The sequence below is a fragment of the Rhamphochromis sp. 'chilingali' genome (assembly GCF_963969265.1).
Source record: "Rhamphochromis sp. 'chilingali' genome assembly, chromosome: 10".
Classification (NCBI taxonomy): Eukaryota; Metazoa; Chordata; class Actinopteri; order Cichliformes; family Cichlidae; genus Rhamphochromis; species Rhamphochromis sp. 'chilingali'.
In genome coordinates this window covers 10,193,078-10,208,886 of record NC_137937.1, presented here as the reverse complement: position 1 = coordinate 10,208,886, position 15,809 = coordinate 10,193,078, and the positions used below count along the sequence as shown (strand labels likewise).

General features: G+C 41.3%; 1 protein-coding gene across 2 annotated transcripts; it reads left to right on the top strand.

The window, feature by feature from the left end:
• Positions 1-2,146: 2,146 nt before the first annotated feature.
• Positions 2,147-8,804, top strand: LOC308404882 (lymphotoxin-alpha-like). 2 transcript variants are annotated; one of them, XM_080895162.1, is made up of 5 exons: positions 2,147-2,534; positions 4,951-4,998; positions 5,558-5,582; positions 5,672-5,731; positions 5,972-8,804. In XM_080895162.1, exons 1-5 carry the CDS (start codon positions 2,322-2,324, stop codon positions 6,379-6,381), a joined length of 756 nt encoding a protein of 251 aa, XP_080751288.1. In that variant the 5' UTR covers positions 2,147-2,321; the 3' UTR covers positions 6,382-8,804. The 2 variants fall into 2 exon arrangements, with proteins under 2 accessions (XP_080751288.1, XP_080751289.1); XM_080895163.1 differs by lacking the exon at positions 4,951-4,998 and having other exon boundaries at positions 2,168-2,534; positions 5,972-8,803.
• The last annotated feature ends 7,005 nt before the right edge of the window (positions 8,805-15,809 follow it).

Below are 15,809 nucleotides of genomic sequence, written 5' to 3'. Positions count from 1 at the left end.
ACATTCAGTTTACATCCTGTACGCAACACACAAAAGTTTATATATGATAAAAGGGAATTGTTATCAAAAGGTATCCGGTGACATTCTGAAAAATGTAACATTATTCCTTTCCCTTGATTAAAAAAAAGTCAGTTTCTGTTCAGTTAATTTCAGTTATTTAAACTGCTACATTGCATAAACCAAAGTACGTGGGAAATTCCAAGAAAATATTCCAAGTTCTACTGGACAGCTGAGAGAATTCATATTGGCTCTGATGATGCAAAATCCTGTTTGTTAAGTTGAAGGTGATTGCAAGGAATCATTCCTTTCGAAGAATGCAAAACATTTACTGTTCACCGAAACAATCAAAGGAAGTCACAATTACAAAGATGAGTGAAGAGGAACTTGATTTACTCACAGATTGTTTCTAGGTAACTAATGCCCTAATTACTGCAGGCTGACTGCTGCTAACCAGTTGACATACTCTCTTAAATTCTTTTTCAAAGTCTTTTTCAACTGCAGGCTACTTAAAATTGCTTAACATTGCCAACTTACTCAGATCAGTAATCTACAACACTTCATTGATTGATATATTATCAGCTTCTGTTTTCATAGCACTCTGAATTTTTTGTCTATGTAAGCAACTAATGCTGCAGCAGCATTTATTTTATATAACATTATGAGAAATTTGTCGTAATGTCATGTGACATTGAATAATGTCACATGACATAGGGCACATGAATAATGGAGGACAGATTAAATGCCAGTATGACTACAAACTGCAAATAAATGAGAACGATAGGAGGTGCAGTGTAATAGACTGTGTGTCACTTGGGTGCTCTTAGAATCTCATCTCCGCTTTTCACAGATGATGTTGCGGGAATGGGAATCAGCACCAAGTCTTAGGCCGTGGTCCCTACCCTCAACTATGGTCACAAGCTTTCGGTAGTGACCGAAAGAACGAGATCACAGATACAAGCAAAATACAAGAAATTATCTTTCTCCCAGGAGTGGCTGGTGTCTCCCTTATAGATAGGGTACAGAGCTCAGCCATTCATAAAGGGCTCAGGGTAGAGCCTTAACTCCTCCACATCAAAAGGAGAGAGTTGAGGTGTTTCGGGCATCTGACAAGGATGCCTCCTGGGCAAGGTGTTACTAGCATGTCCCAATAGGAGCAGGTCCTAAGGCAGACTCAGGACATGCTGGAAAGATTATATCTCTCAGCTGGCCTGGGCATGCCTTAGTGTTCCCCTGCACAAGCTGGAGGAGATGGCCAAGGAGAAGAGGGTCTAGGCTTCTCTGCTGAGGCAGCTGCCCCCATGAACCAGCCCTGCATAAGTGGGAAAAAATTAATGTCGCTTGCAAAGCAGCTCCCGTTTCCTTTTGGTTGTATAACCCAGCAGGCGACTGCCTTTAAACCCCCAGCAGAGGTTAAATCAACCTTATCAGATGTGACCTACTGATCGGAAGGTTGGTGGTTCGATCCCTGGCTCCTCCAGTCTGCATGCCAAGTATCTTTGGGCAAGATACTAACCCCAAGTTGCTCTCTGATGCATCCATCGGAGTGTGGATGTTGTTAGAAAAGCACTGTTTAGTGTCAGTGCTTGTGAGTTTGGGAGAATGTGGCATGTTGTATACAGCGCTTTGAGTACTCCGGGAGAGTAGAAAAGTGCTATATAAGAATCAGTCCATTTATCTGTAGTTATCGTTCAGCTTGTTTTACTGTAAAGGTTTTTTTCTTTTCTTTTTTTGCAGAAACTGATTCAATGCATTCATAACTATGTGTTTTATACTAGATGTTGTTTTTCCGCTCACAAGCTACACCATCCTCTAGTTCTTTGGAAAATGTGTAAACCTACTACAGCATACCACTAATTATTTATTTATTATGTCTAGACTACACGGACGTGATTACAGCTAGTCTGCAAATTACATCTGGACAAAGGGGCAGATAACAGCTAGCAGAGTGCTGACGTTCATTCGAAAACACTGTCAGTGTCCTCACAAGCAGCTGAAAAACAAAGTCTAGCCAATGGTCATTAATGGGACTGTCATTCACAGCGTGTTCAACAGGAGGTGAGTTTTTATGGTCGTGGTTTTATATTATAATCAATCCCTCTCCTAGCATTCGTGCTTTGGTTCCACTAAAAACCAAACTAGCCAACGTATTTCACGGTGTTAAGAAAAGCCAGCCCCAAAAAAGAGGAAGTTCGTGCTTGATACTCGATACCCGGTGAAACTCATTTAAAGCGAGACTTGCAACAACGTGGGCGACACCACGCTAATAAATGGAGATGGAGTATGGGAGCCAGCGGCTAATCCGGGAATAGCAAAGCAGAGGCATGGAGGAAGACAAATGGGGTTTTGAAGTAGGGGAGGAGGCAGTACTTCAAAGCCCGAACACCTCTCTTCAGTTACTGTCGCCGAACGAGACACGAAACAGGCGAATGGCTAAGCTTTTAGCCTTGGTGCTGGTTCTGGTGCTTGCAGGAGTTCTGCCTTTACTAATCACGATTTTACTCCGAAGTCAAAGGCATGCACCGCCGGGCAGCCAGGTAACATATACCCGACACACTCTTAAGATTTTCCGTTTAGAGCTGCTGCTGCTGAAATATTATTTTAACACTGCTTTAAAAAAATCAAAAAGAGAGGAGAATAGTTTAGCGCATATTAAACAATGTAATCTATTATAAACGCAGCAACTCATACGCCTTTAAATCCTCGGCTGATGCGTTCAAGATATGTTCTACTCTTTATGTTTCCAAGCCAGCCGGGTCAAAGTTTATTCCCTCATGCAATGTTTTGATAAACTTGGCTACAGCATTAGCCAAAGCGCGTTGGCGGCGTACTTTCCACGAAATTATTCGCACTTGTGAGTCGTGGGCACACTGAATCCAAGCACGCGCGGTAGCTCGACACACACGCACACGGCCAGCAAAACAGAGCGCACGTGCCCAAATGTTGTTACCGCGCAGCTGTAGTTTGGAGTGCTTAGTTACAGAAACGCAGTGTTGCCAACTTAGCGACTTTGTCGCTATATTTAGCGAGTTTTCAGACCCCTTAGCGACTGTTGGGAAGTTCGCTAAAAAAAAAAAAAGACGTGAAAGCGCGTATCGCTTTTACTCTCAACAAGCAGCGGGTGCTGTAACGCAGTCAGTTCTTCTTTTACTCTTATGCTGTTTTGTGGATCACAAGGTTTAAAGCTACTTATAAACACACACACAAAGTAACTCCACCAGAGTGCCTATTTCGGGTCACTTTCACCGGTCCAAGCCCGGGTAAAGGAGTAGGGTTGGAATTGTGACATTTAAAAAAAACAAAAAAAAAACAATAATTGCTAAAAGAAATTTAATTTGTAGTTCTAAATAAACTCTAAATGCATTTAGCACGTTTTTACTCACTTTATGTCTCTTCCACGATGTTATTTCTCTCTCCAACAACATAGGTTACAATTGGATTAGCATGACCAATTATGCAAAATTAGGCGATGGCGTCATTTAGCGACTTCTAGGACAGCCAATAGCGATTTTCCTTACTGAGGAGTTGGCAACACTGCAGAAACGTACTTGCTTAAAAATGCTGAAACCTTAAAAACGGCCTCTGTAAAAGAGCCCGAGGAAGAACCCAACCTATCATCTGTGTTAGTTTCGTTGCCTAGGAAAAGGTCCCACAGGACACTGCACTAACCGCTTTTTAGGCTACGTTCAAACTGCAGGCGAAAGCGCATCAAATCCGACTTTTTTGACTATGCGACCCATATCCGATCATGGTATGACAGTGTGAACAGCACAAATCCGATATTTTCAAATCCGACCTGGGTCGCTTTCGTATGTGGTACTGAATCCGACACACATCTGATGTTTTAGAAAGCGACTGCTGTTTGAATGGTTATGTCGCATTAAACCAGCTTTTTACGTCACTGACACAAGACAGACACCAATTATCAGCGTCGGAGAAGCGCCCGAGAAAACATGGTGAACGCTTCCTGGCCATCCAGTGAAACTGTTGGGAAGACAACGTTGGAGAAACGTGAACATTTTATTTGTACTGTATAATCTGCAGATTCTGACAGAAATCTGCAACTATCCTTTGAAGCGCCGCTCCTCTCTAAAACGGCAACAAGGATAATTATTAGGCCATATGAAAATAACAAAATAACTTTATAACTTAAAGCAAAATTGGGAAACGTAAAGTCAGAAACAAATCTTTATATCAAGGCCATCAGTCAAACACTACTGGGTCTAAACAGAGCGCGTTGTGTGTGACGACTTCTTTTGCGCATGCGTGGCGCTTTGAGGGTTCACACTAGAGCGCGTTTGCTGTCACATTTTATTTGTAGTGTGAACAAGCAGACAAAAAAAATCTGATTTGATAAAAAAAATCGGAATTGAGCTTTAAGACCTGCAGTGTGAACGTAGCCTTAGAGGGATGAACTCCAAAATAAGGGATCTGTGATTCAGGAAATTATGGCCGGCGAGTTCATTTTATGACCACAGTGACCGGTGTTTTGCCACAAAGTGATTTCCGGTATTTGCTATAAAAAAAACTGATTGTGGGTATTTAAACTGTTATAAGTGACCTATTGGTATATACTCTGTCTAAAGAGCTTGGAAAGAAAAACGTCTGGACCTTCACAGACATATATACTCTGTCAAAAACATGTCAAACGCATTTCTCGTGAATTATATCAAGTCCTTTTCAGCCAGAAAGAACATTCTTATCACAAAGTGGAAGCCACAATCAGTTTTTGGCAAAGAGGATTTTGCATATCTTTTATTTATTTAAAATGAACAAAAAAGTAATTTCAAGAGAGATCTGGCCAAGAGGCGAACAGAACTTGAAACAAATATAACATCACAGTTCTAAAAGAATATTTTATGTGACTGAAAAGGACTAGATTGTTTACAGGTACAATAATGCAGCATCATAAAGATGCTGATAATGATACTTGGTCATTTTTTTTACATAAAGCCTTCCTGGATTGTTTTCACTGCTGTCTTTTTACCAATAAAGTGCTTGGTAAGTAAAGATATTATTTATTATTTAGAAAAATAATTGCTGAAATAGAACACAGAAACATCGGAAATCACTTTTTGTCAGATGATCGCTTTTTGGCACAATACTAAAAACTGTGTGGTCCTCAAACAAACGAGGTCATAATATTTCAGTAACTCTGAACCACAGAGTCAGTGAAGCGTCCAAAAACATTTAAAGACATTCATGTCAATGCTGTTTTTGAAACCTGCTTCCTGCAGTAAAACAGTTGTATAATGTATATTAAAAACAAACCCTCAGATTTGGAGAGTGTCTCTCTATCTTTTAGTCCCAAACCATTATTTAACCAGGAAGCGAAACTGTTGAAATTGATTGAATATTCCCTAAATGTTCTAACATAGCTCATTTACCAGGCACCTATAGTTTAAGTGTTCCTGTGGTTATTGTTTCTAATATACATAAACAGTGTTCTGCTATCACACTTTGGTGAAAATAGTGTAGGGTAGATTCATTGGCATCGAGTTACATCATATTTTTGGTCATTCTAATAAAGTATGCTAAGACTTTGTCTGTTTCCTTACAGCCAACCACGCCACCCGACCTGTCAGGTAAATGTTAATACTGTGTTAGCATGAAGTTAAAACAGAAACGCCATCACCACATTTCAAACAATCTCTTTTTTCAATCTGTGTTGTAGTCAACAAACTAGAAACTTCAAGACATCAAAACTTGGTTAATCCAGCTGCCATGCTAACAGGTAAAGTTAAAAATGATGTGTGTGTGTGTGTCTTTATCTTATGCTTATTTAAGTTTTTTTTTTTCATTAACCACACTTTGTATGGAGCTTATCATAAAAAAAAAGGTTCTGTGCCTAAATTATTTACACATGACTCTGCAAGAAGTCATTCACTTTTACTTAAGTTTGAAGCTAGCTATAAATTATAGACAAGTAGAAACATGAGTAACCTTAGTTTTTATTTATTTTTTTCTTCTTTAGCTCCTGTAGGGAATAACACGAATGGGCAGTACCTTCAATGGGCACATGACATCGGAAATGCTTACTGTCACGGCGGCTTCAGCTACTCCAATGGGGATCTTGTGGTGCCCAGAGATGGCTTGTACAGTGTCTACCTGCAGATCACTTATAGTGGTTTAGTGTGTCCTGTCCATAAAAAACTGATGAACAAGGTGTTGCATAGTTCAGAAGAATACAGAAATGATATGACTCTCCTCTCATCGATCCACACAATGAGCTGCAGCGAAGATGTCTGGAGTAAATCCCTCTATACAGCTGGCTTCTTTTTCCTGAAAGCAAAAGACAAACTACGTGTGATGTCATCACATCCAGATTATATTACCAAGGCAGAATACGAAGTGTTCTTTGGCGCTGTGCTTTTTCCTCACTGATATCTATATCACATATATCAAGATTGTTCGAATCCGATCTTGAGGATGGTTTTTAGCCTCTTCTCCAGGAAAATCAGTGTATTTTATGGTTTCCCCTTTACTCTTTTTGCTCATGAAACATATGCAGCTACCGATTGATTAACAGCAGTGAGAAGCTATTGAACAAGCTATGACAGTGGGTTAATTTCACCCTATGCAAGTTATAAGCTGCATTGTTTTTTACTCATTAACGACAGCTCACTTTACATACTGCCTCCTAAACTGTGGTTTCCTGGTATAAAATATATATGTCCTTGACAGCACATGACTCGTATAACTGCAAAACTCATCAATTATAGCCTTCTTCTTATTTTATATGTGTGGAATTAAAATATATGGGCGATTATGGCTCAAGAGTTGGGAGTTCGCCTTGTAATCGGAAGGTTGCCGGTTCGAGCCCTGGCTTGGACAGTCTCTGTCGTTGTGTCCTTGGGCAAGACACCCGTTGCCTACTGGTGGTGGTCAGAGGGCCCGGAGGCGCCAGTGTCCGGCAGCCTCGCCTCTGTCAGTGCGCCCCAGGGTGGCTCTGGCTACAATGTAGCTTGCCATCACCAGTGTGTGAATGTGTGTGTGAATGGGTAGATGACTGGTTGTGTAAAGCGCTTTGGGGTCCTTAGGGACTAGTAAAGCGCTATACATATACAGGCCATTTACCATTTTTATATATTTTGCCATTGTGATAATTGTTGGTGATGGTCCCTTTTAAAGTGTCTTGAAATATTTTCTCAAGTTCGGTTTAAATTTCTCAAAGTTGAGCAGTCTCAAGGTCTATAAAAGCAAAAGAGCCAAAGACATGACAAAGTGTGAACTTTATGTTGAAATAGAGACACTGCTCAGAAGTTTTCGGAAGACGGTGAATCATTAGCCCATAATTTCCAGCCACACATATACTGTTACCATCATGACTGTATTTATTTACGGTCACAACTAAGGACTTAAAAGTGAGTCAGTTCTCATAGATCTCTAGTTCAAAGTCCTACACTCTACAGCATTTAAACATTATGTTTACAGCATTTTACTGAAATAGTTTTGGTCTCTGTAGCTAATTCCTCTCTTAATTTTTCTATAACGCTCTCATTTAAATTGTATCGAGATTTAAAAGTTACACTGAAGGCCACTTTGCCTAAATTGGAGGCTGATACTTTAAGCTGTAAGGTTCCATCTCAGCTAACTAAAAACGAGATTATATTGGCTCAAAGGACGCCAGTGGAAAGTTAATTGGCCACGTGGTGAATGATGCAGGAAACAAAAAAAGAGTGGAAGCATTAGCTGAAATATGAATTTTTTGTACAGTTGTAGATACAGTTGTGCTGTGGTATTCTGATTAAATGCAGCACTGGTTGCTTAGTGTCCAGTCCTGTAGTCATTGTAACATGTTTGTAGTAGTCTAAACCTGTGATGCTCTCATCAGGTAATAAAGCTTTAAAGGGGTGATAAAAGCATCTCAGTGCCAGACAACTTTTATTGTGTTTTGATATGATTGTTTAAAAGATTTAGCACAGCAGTTTGTCGGTATGAACACTGTGCATCGTTGGTGCCAGTGTTTTAACGCTGACGGTGAGAGAATTTCTCAGACTCATATACTCACAGTTTATTGACGTGTAATAGGAAGCATGTGCAATCTTGGGAGGAACGCTTAAATCACTGCACTACCTGCAGGTGTGACTCGAAATGTTTGAGGGATGCTGGAAGACTCAGTTGTAGAGTTAGTGATGGATTACGTTGTATACCATAGTATTTATATGTGGTAGAATGTAACTATTGTTTGTTGTTTTTTCCACGGGATTCATTGTAAACTGATGAAAACATATATGTGGAACTTTTCACTTTATACTTTTAACCTACGAGTTGCTGCTGTGTGCTCATATACACTTATTTAACAAGCCTAGAAATGTGTGTTTGTATTTAATTATTTAATTCATTGCTTGCAGGGAATTCTATACTTGGTGGTATATAAATCAGCATTTGCTACAATGAAAGAAATTACGTAATTTGTAAACTTGTATTTTTGTGCGAGTTGTGGGAATAGTTTCTAAAATCAAAGTTTATGCCAAGACACGATTTCCCGTTTTTTGGTGATCATTACAGATTTGTTTCACTTTCTGACCTTATATGTAAGACATTTTCTCATATTTCAAATGTTTCATGTCCAAAATCAGAGGCTCAGTTTGTGGGAACCATTTGTCTCCACAAATAACGGTTCTGTGCCTGCATCTGTCAATGGGTGGAAAGTTTTAGTTTTCACTTTATCTTTTCTCCTGATGGATGGTTTCTTTGGTAAAAGGGAGTGTTTTTGTTGCATCCTCACATCTCTGTAAGATGACCTAATGTTATGTTATTAAAGCAGTTGTCCATAGTGTTTGCTTTCCCAGTTACAAGCAGAATATTTTTGTAAGACTGCTCCCTTGAGGCACTGTTCCTGGGGATTCCTGGCAAGACATATCCACTTAGTCATTGCAGTGAATCACAAGTGGAAACTTTTTCTGTTTTTGTGCTCCACTGAAGACAAAGCTTTCCTTCAACCAGGAACGTTTTCTAAAGATATTCAGGAATATCTTTACACACAGACAGTTTGGCAAGTGATTTACATCAGCACTCAATATTAAGGAAATGTTTGCATGAAAGGGGCTACATAGTCTGGAACAATGCTTGGTAGGTGGTACGTGGCAGAATCCACATGGATGATGTAAAAGAAAATGTTATTCAGGCCAGGTCACCTTCTTCCATTGCTCTGAGGTCCTGTTATGTTACTCACATGCCCACTATACCCTTTCAGTGAGGGACCGGGCTCAGCACAGGCACCCTGACTGGTCCTTGAATTAAAGCTCAAGGACCAGTGTTTTATAAAAACATCTTGGTAGAAGCAAAGCAAAAGTAAAAAAAGATAAATTCTAATTTTGTTCTCATCTGTGGGGAGAGAGAGGCAGGGCTGTGCAGAGAGGTTTAAAGGGGCGGGTGCTCAAAGTTAAAAAGGGGCACATTGAACCAGGCTGAATAACAACAACACACATTCACCAAGAATCTAATATGGGCAACAAGGCAAAGCAAACGTAGCCGATGTTCTACCTGATGGGTACAATGTTGCTGTTGAGGGGTTGCTGTGGATAGTGCTGGAGGGCAGGGCTGTGTTGATCTGAGACTGTAAACATTAAAAAGTCCACAGGAGAGATGGTAGCTGATTAAACAAGTGTCATGAGATAATAACAAAATGCAAAGATTGGTGACAGCGCTTGGAACCATAAGGCAACAAAAACTGTGAGAAATAATTTTTTTTATTATTATTAATCCTTTATTTATCCAGGTAAAAAATCTCATTGAGATTAAAAATCTCATTTCCAAGAGAGACCTGGCATCATAGCAACAAAAGTCACATACCACATAGGTATATAACATTTAAAACAAATACAATATCCCATACAAACATTTGTACAATTTAGGCTCTGCCTGTGAATCACTCTTTGCTTCTCTTCTTCCTTCCATCCCATCATTTCATATATCACTCTCCACTTGCTGTCTATCTGAGAACAAGGCACAACTTGCTATTGCAATAAACTATAATCTAATTATCCACACCTAACAACTCTTGCACTTAATCTATAATAAAATGATGACAGAAAAATGTTATAGCACTGCCTTTAGTAGCCTCACACAGCTCCTGCTGTTTCCTCCTCATGTCCTTACCAGGCATGTCTGGACAATGTTATATCATGAGTAATTTTTTTTTTTTTTTAATTCCATCTAAATAAAACACACACATGCACGCGCACACACAGTGACATTTTAGACCTTCTTCAGAATACTGTATATACTATGGGCAGCACGGTGCTGATCCAGAATCCTTACATTATTATTTATTACTAGAGCTACAATAATAAAGCAATGAGGAGGGGGAAGTAATAAATATGAAATAATGTATTTATGATGATTCCATTTGTTTCACTATCCACTCTGTGCAGGGGCAAAGCTTATTACATTTTTAAACTGTAGAGATACAATAATTTTTCTGCTGTAAAATCCAAATTTTGTCTTATTTAAAATATAAATCTAATATAATCTGCTTCTTAATGTATGTTCTTTAAAATACAGCGTGTGTTTTTAATATATTATAATTATAATAATGCATAATTATGTGGACATGCATATTAGATCGTTTTTTAGTGAAATATAATCCCTCCAGAAAGGCAGGAAAAGCCCGGAAACTTGCTTTAAAACTAAATATGTTTCTAAATACTTTATAACTAAATATGTTCCCTAAAACGGTGACAGAGCTACAGACCCATGACAGCCTTACACAGGTAGCTAGCAGCTATGACCAGCACTACTTGAGCAGTTAATAAAAGGACAGGTAATGTTTGTCGCGCTGTTGCACACACAGCACGCTCGTTTGTTTCAGTTCGTCAGTTGCAACAAGACAGCTTACCAACGTGTACGTAATAAGCTAACACTCCTGTGTGCTACACACTACAGTGTACGCTGTACACCTACTTAGTGGTTTTGTTGCATCAGTCTGTGTCTCTGAGTTAACTTGTGTTTCTCCTACAGCTCCGGACCGCTAAAAATGCGCGTGCTCTTTGTGAGCTCGTTCCCGGCTCGTAACCAGCGCGTTCTGCCGTCAAGGGCGATCATTGGTTAAATGTGATCATGTGACTGATGCAAGCCAGATCCTTTTATTTAGCAAAACTGTGATTAATAGTTAAATATTATTGTTGAGGGGCACAGACAAGACTCCGCACGCACACACATTAAAAAATAATAATATATATATATATTTTTTAAAAAGTTGCCTCAACAAAAGGGCACCTTGGGCACCCATCAGGAAAGGGGCGGGTGCTCAAGCCCCTCTAGCCCCCCCCCCCGCACGTGCCTGGAGAGAGGTTGGTGGTGAGAGGCATTTCCAGCACTGACGATGTGTTCCACCTCAGTGCTCTGTGTTAATAGAAATAATCCAGAAAAAAGGATTCCTTGATAGATCCCACATCATCTCCAAGTTGTAATCCACAGGGAAAACTTTGGAAGCTGCAATCCACTAGGAAAATGATGAAAGTCCAGATCCTTCTCAGAATTATAATTAAACACAGCAATGATGATAATGACGATGAGCAGAAATAGATTCAATCCAAGTCCAATCTGTAAGTTCACCATGGGCATCTCCCCTTGGCACCTCTGCTGGAATTTCAATTGGTGAACTCCTGAAATCCAATCCTTTTAACTGCTCAACTCGCAGGGTGCCAGAATGCCTCCAGGTATCCCAGTTCATACTTCAAGTGCCCACTCATCCCAACTCTCTAATATCTAGTAAACCAATCAGGTGTACATAAGATTCACTGATCTTTACCCCCAACTTATTATCCTCTCCTTCCTCGACCCTTCACCTTTTTTAACTAAGGCAGAGGTTATTGAATTTCATGTCTCCATTAAGATCAGATTTTATTAGCACATTCACTTTAGCATAATCACAATTAAACCAAATACATCTTCTTAGAACTTAGAACTTTTTTATTGTCATTGTGCAGTTGCTTGCACAGCGAAAAGGTGCAAAAGTACTGAAAACAACATACAAAGGAAAACAATATAAGTACGCTGTATAGACGGTGTATGAGTTACAGAAACATTGTGGGGGGGGGGGGGGTGTTACAGGGGCAATAATATAATAAATAAGGGTGGAAGGGATGACTGGTCGTTAAGGATGGGAATGGTAATTGCACATCTGCTAGAATATTGCACAGAGGCCAAAATATTGTACAGTAAATGGAAAGACCGAAACATTGCACAGGGGATGGCAGCAACAGAGTGAGCGACACCATGAAATCTGTTCACGCTCTTAATTTGCATTTATGATTCTGACAGCCCACAGGTAGAAGCTGTTCTTTAGTCTATTGGTTTTGCACCTGATTGATCTGAACATTTTTCCAGAGGGCAGGATGTTGAAAAGGTGGTGGTTAGGATGGAGATGGCTCCCTCTGGCTCTGGAGAGACATCTAGAGCTGGCAATGGAGTCCAGGGGGGGAGGATGAACAGCCTATCACCTTCTCTGCAGTTCTGATGACCCTCTGGAGCCTCTTCTTGTCAGCTGTTGCGCAACCAGTGTACACAGGGATGGCATGCACCAGCATACTCTCACACATTAGTAGGTCAGTCAGTAGCCTGTTCCATCTCAGAACCCTCAGGAAAGGAGGCACTGCTGTCTGAAGCCTACCGTACTAAATCATAAACTTTAAAAGTCATCACATTGTCTCGTGCCACTGAAGGAGCTGCTCAGTGCTGTCAGAGTCTCCTGCATGGTGGGAAATGTTGTCCAACAAGGATGACAGCTTAGCCACCTTTCTCCTGTCACTCGCTACCTCCACTGGATCCAGAGGGCATCCTAGAACAGAGGTGGCCCTCCGGGTCAACCTGTTCAGTCTCTTCCTGTCCCCAGCAGACCACACCATAAAAGATGGCTGAGGCCACCGCAGAGTCATACAAGGTCTTCCAAGTGGGTCCTTCACTCCAAAAGGCCTCATTGTCACACACACACACACACACACACACACACACACACACACACACACACACACACACACACACACACACACACACACACACACAGAAGTCCAGGTGCTTAAGAACCTTCACAGACATTACTAACTAATAATGACATCTGATTCAATCAATCAATCAATCACAGCTTTATTCGTCACATGCAGGTTGCCCTGCAGTGAAATGGGACCCCCCCCCCCCCCCCCCCCCCCGACCTTACACATATAGCACAAACATTACATGGGGATACAGGTCGGAGATTGGTAGAATCAGAGAAAAACATTGAAATGTACACTACAGTGGGGAAAGTGCAAGAGGAAAAAAGAGACCCCTACTCATGCTGTGCTTCCATGGTAGGACAGCATGAGAACAGGAAACAAAAAAACTCCTTTGCACAAAAAGCACATAAATGTCCACAGCACAACATTGTGAAGACATGACAAGCCGCGGGGGGTGAGGAGTAATCCGAAGCGAACACAGCAGCCGCCCTGCACAGCGCTACCATTCCAGCGCGGCACACAGCCCGCCGCGTTCCCCCGCAGGAAACAAGCATCGAAGGCGTTGGAAGGGGAGGGGGGATGAGTGAGTGCCTATCAGTGTAAGTGTGTGTGTGTGCGTGTCCATAGTTCAGCTGAGACAGTGTCCTTCGGCCTATCAGGCTAAGTAAACAGTCCTCCAGCCAATCCAGGTGTCCTTGCATGGGATGGGAAGAATAGCCGTAACACAGTCGTTATCAGGGAGTGATTGTTCGGCTCCAGCCTTGGGCCTGCAGCTGGCGCGTTATGGGGGTCCGCAATGTTCATGTTGATTTTGTTAATTTCCATGCGAGCAGCCCAGGAGAATTTTCAGGCCTCTCGATCTCCCGTTGGAGAGTCGCGAGCCTCCCCATGATGGTATCAAACTTCTGTTCCATGGTGTTGTCATTCTTTTGATTCTGAGACCTCACAACTGCAGTGATCCGGTCCGCGATGTTTTCCAACTGTCGCTCAAGGGTCTCATTTTGAGCAGGCCTCTCTCTGATGTTTCCCCTCATACGCTCAATGGTGTTGTTTTGAGCCTTCACAGCAGCTGCAAGCGTCTCCAAGGTGTTGACCATATTACGTTCGTTGTGAGCGGTCGCGCCTCGTTCCATTTCGATTCCAGCGGGCAGCCTTGGGGGGGGGGTTTGAACAGCCGGTTCCGCTCTCTTATTTCTCCGATAAACCAGGGCTAAGCCAACTCCGATCAACATGAACCCTGTTATCATGTTCCGAATAGATAGATTCATGTAAAAATGTCTTTTTACATTTTTTTTTTACATTCTTCTAATGTCAAACGTTTATCTCTAGGAACACTATGAGATCTAGATTTTACAGATATATCCTTATACCTCCACACACCTACCATAATCTCTAACATCTAGAAACCTCCACACACATTCCTCAGTCACACCATACATTCTTGTGCTGAGACCTGGCTCTCGCTCTCACAGTTTATATAGTGTTAAATCACTACAGCAGCCACCTAAAGGCGCTTTATATTATAATGTAGTGACCCTATAATACACATTATCATATGTGTGATAGTTTTGGCATAAACCAAGATTCCATTCCAACAAGGAAAGAGCACTTCTTCTATATGATAACAGAAATAATACAAAAAAAAACTCCAATATGACTGAGATTTAATTTAAATTCTGTAATTTCACAGCAATGACTCTAGAGAAGACAGCTAAAAAAGCACTAGAAATTTGCTTGAATGGAAATTCAGTCCCTACCCTCACCTATGGTCACGAGCTGTGGGTGGTAACCAAAGAACGAGATCATGGCTACAAGCGGTAGAAATGAGCTTCCTCTGCAGGGTGGCTGGCCTCTCCCTTAGAGATAGGGTGAGAAGTTCAGCCACTCAGAAGGGTCAGTAAGTAGAGCTACCGCTCCTCTACATCGAAAGGAGCCAGTTGAGGTGGTTCGGGCATCTGACAAGGATACCTTCTGGGCAAGTTGTTCCAGGCATGAGGAGGCCCTGGGGCAGACCCAGGATATGTTGGAGAGATTATATCTCTCGGATTCAATTCAATTCAATTTTATTTATATAGCGCCAAATCACAACAAAAGTCGCCTCAAGGCACTTCATAGATACAGAGAAAAACCCAACAATCATATGACTTCCTATGAGCAAGCACTTTGGCGACAGTGGGAAGGAAAAACTCCCCCCCCCCTTTTTTTTTGTTGTCCTGTTTGGATCTTTAACCATCAGAATTGTTGTCTTAAGGCCAAGAAAGATGCCAAGCGGATTTATTTCACCAAGTGGATCATCATGGCCTTGCCATATTGGTCCATTTGACTGACCTTTATTATAATTATGAATTTATTTTATTTTTGGTTGCTACAAACGGGACAGACATGACTGGGGGATAGGACAGGGAGAAAGAATGAAAGAAAGAGAGGGAGAGAAACAAAACCAGAGGGGAGAAGAGACGGTGAGAAAGGGGGGAAGAAAGAAAGAAAAACAAACAAAACACCTGGATCACCTGTATGGAGAAAAAAAAACGGAAGAGAAAACAAACAAAAAAACAGCAACATAATAAAAAACAGCACCATCACAATAAACTAGCTAGCAGTAGATAACAGTAGATACTAAATAATAAACGATATTGTGCAGCACGCAAGATAGACAGCGCACAATGTGCTTTGAGGCAGCAGCCAAGAAAGGTGTAGTCTGCGTCTGTGAACATCTGTGTGCACACCTGTGTGGATCAGCATGCTTGTATTCCAAAGGTTTCTCCATGTAACGATCTGCTAGGGAGTGTGGGGAGCCATAGCCCTGTCCCCCAGGGCATGAAGCAGGTATGGAGGAGATCCAGGCCCCAGAGTACGAGGACCCGAGGAGGA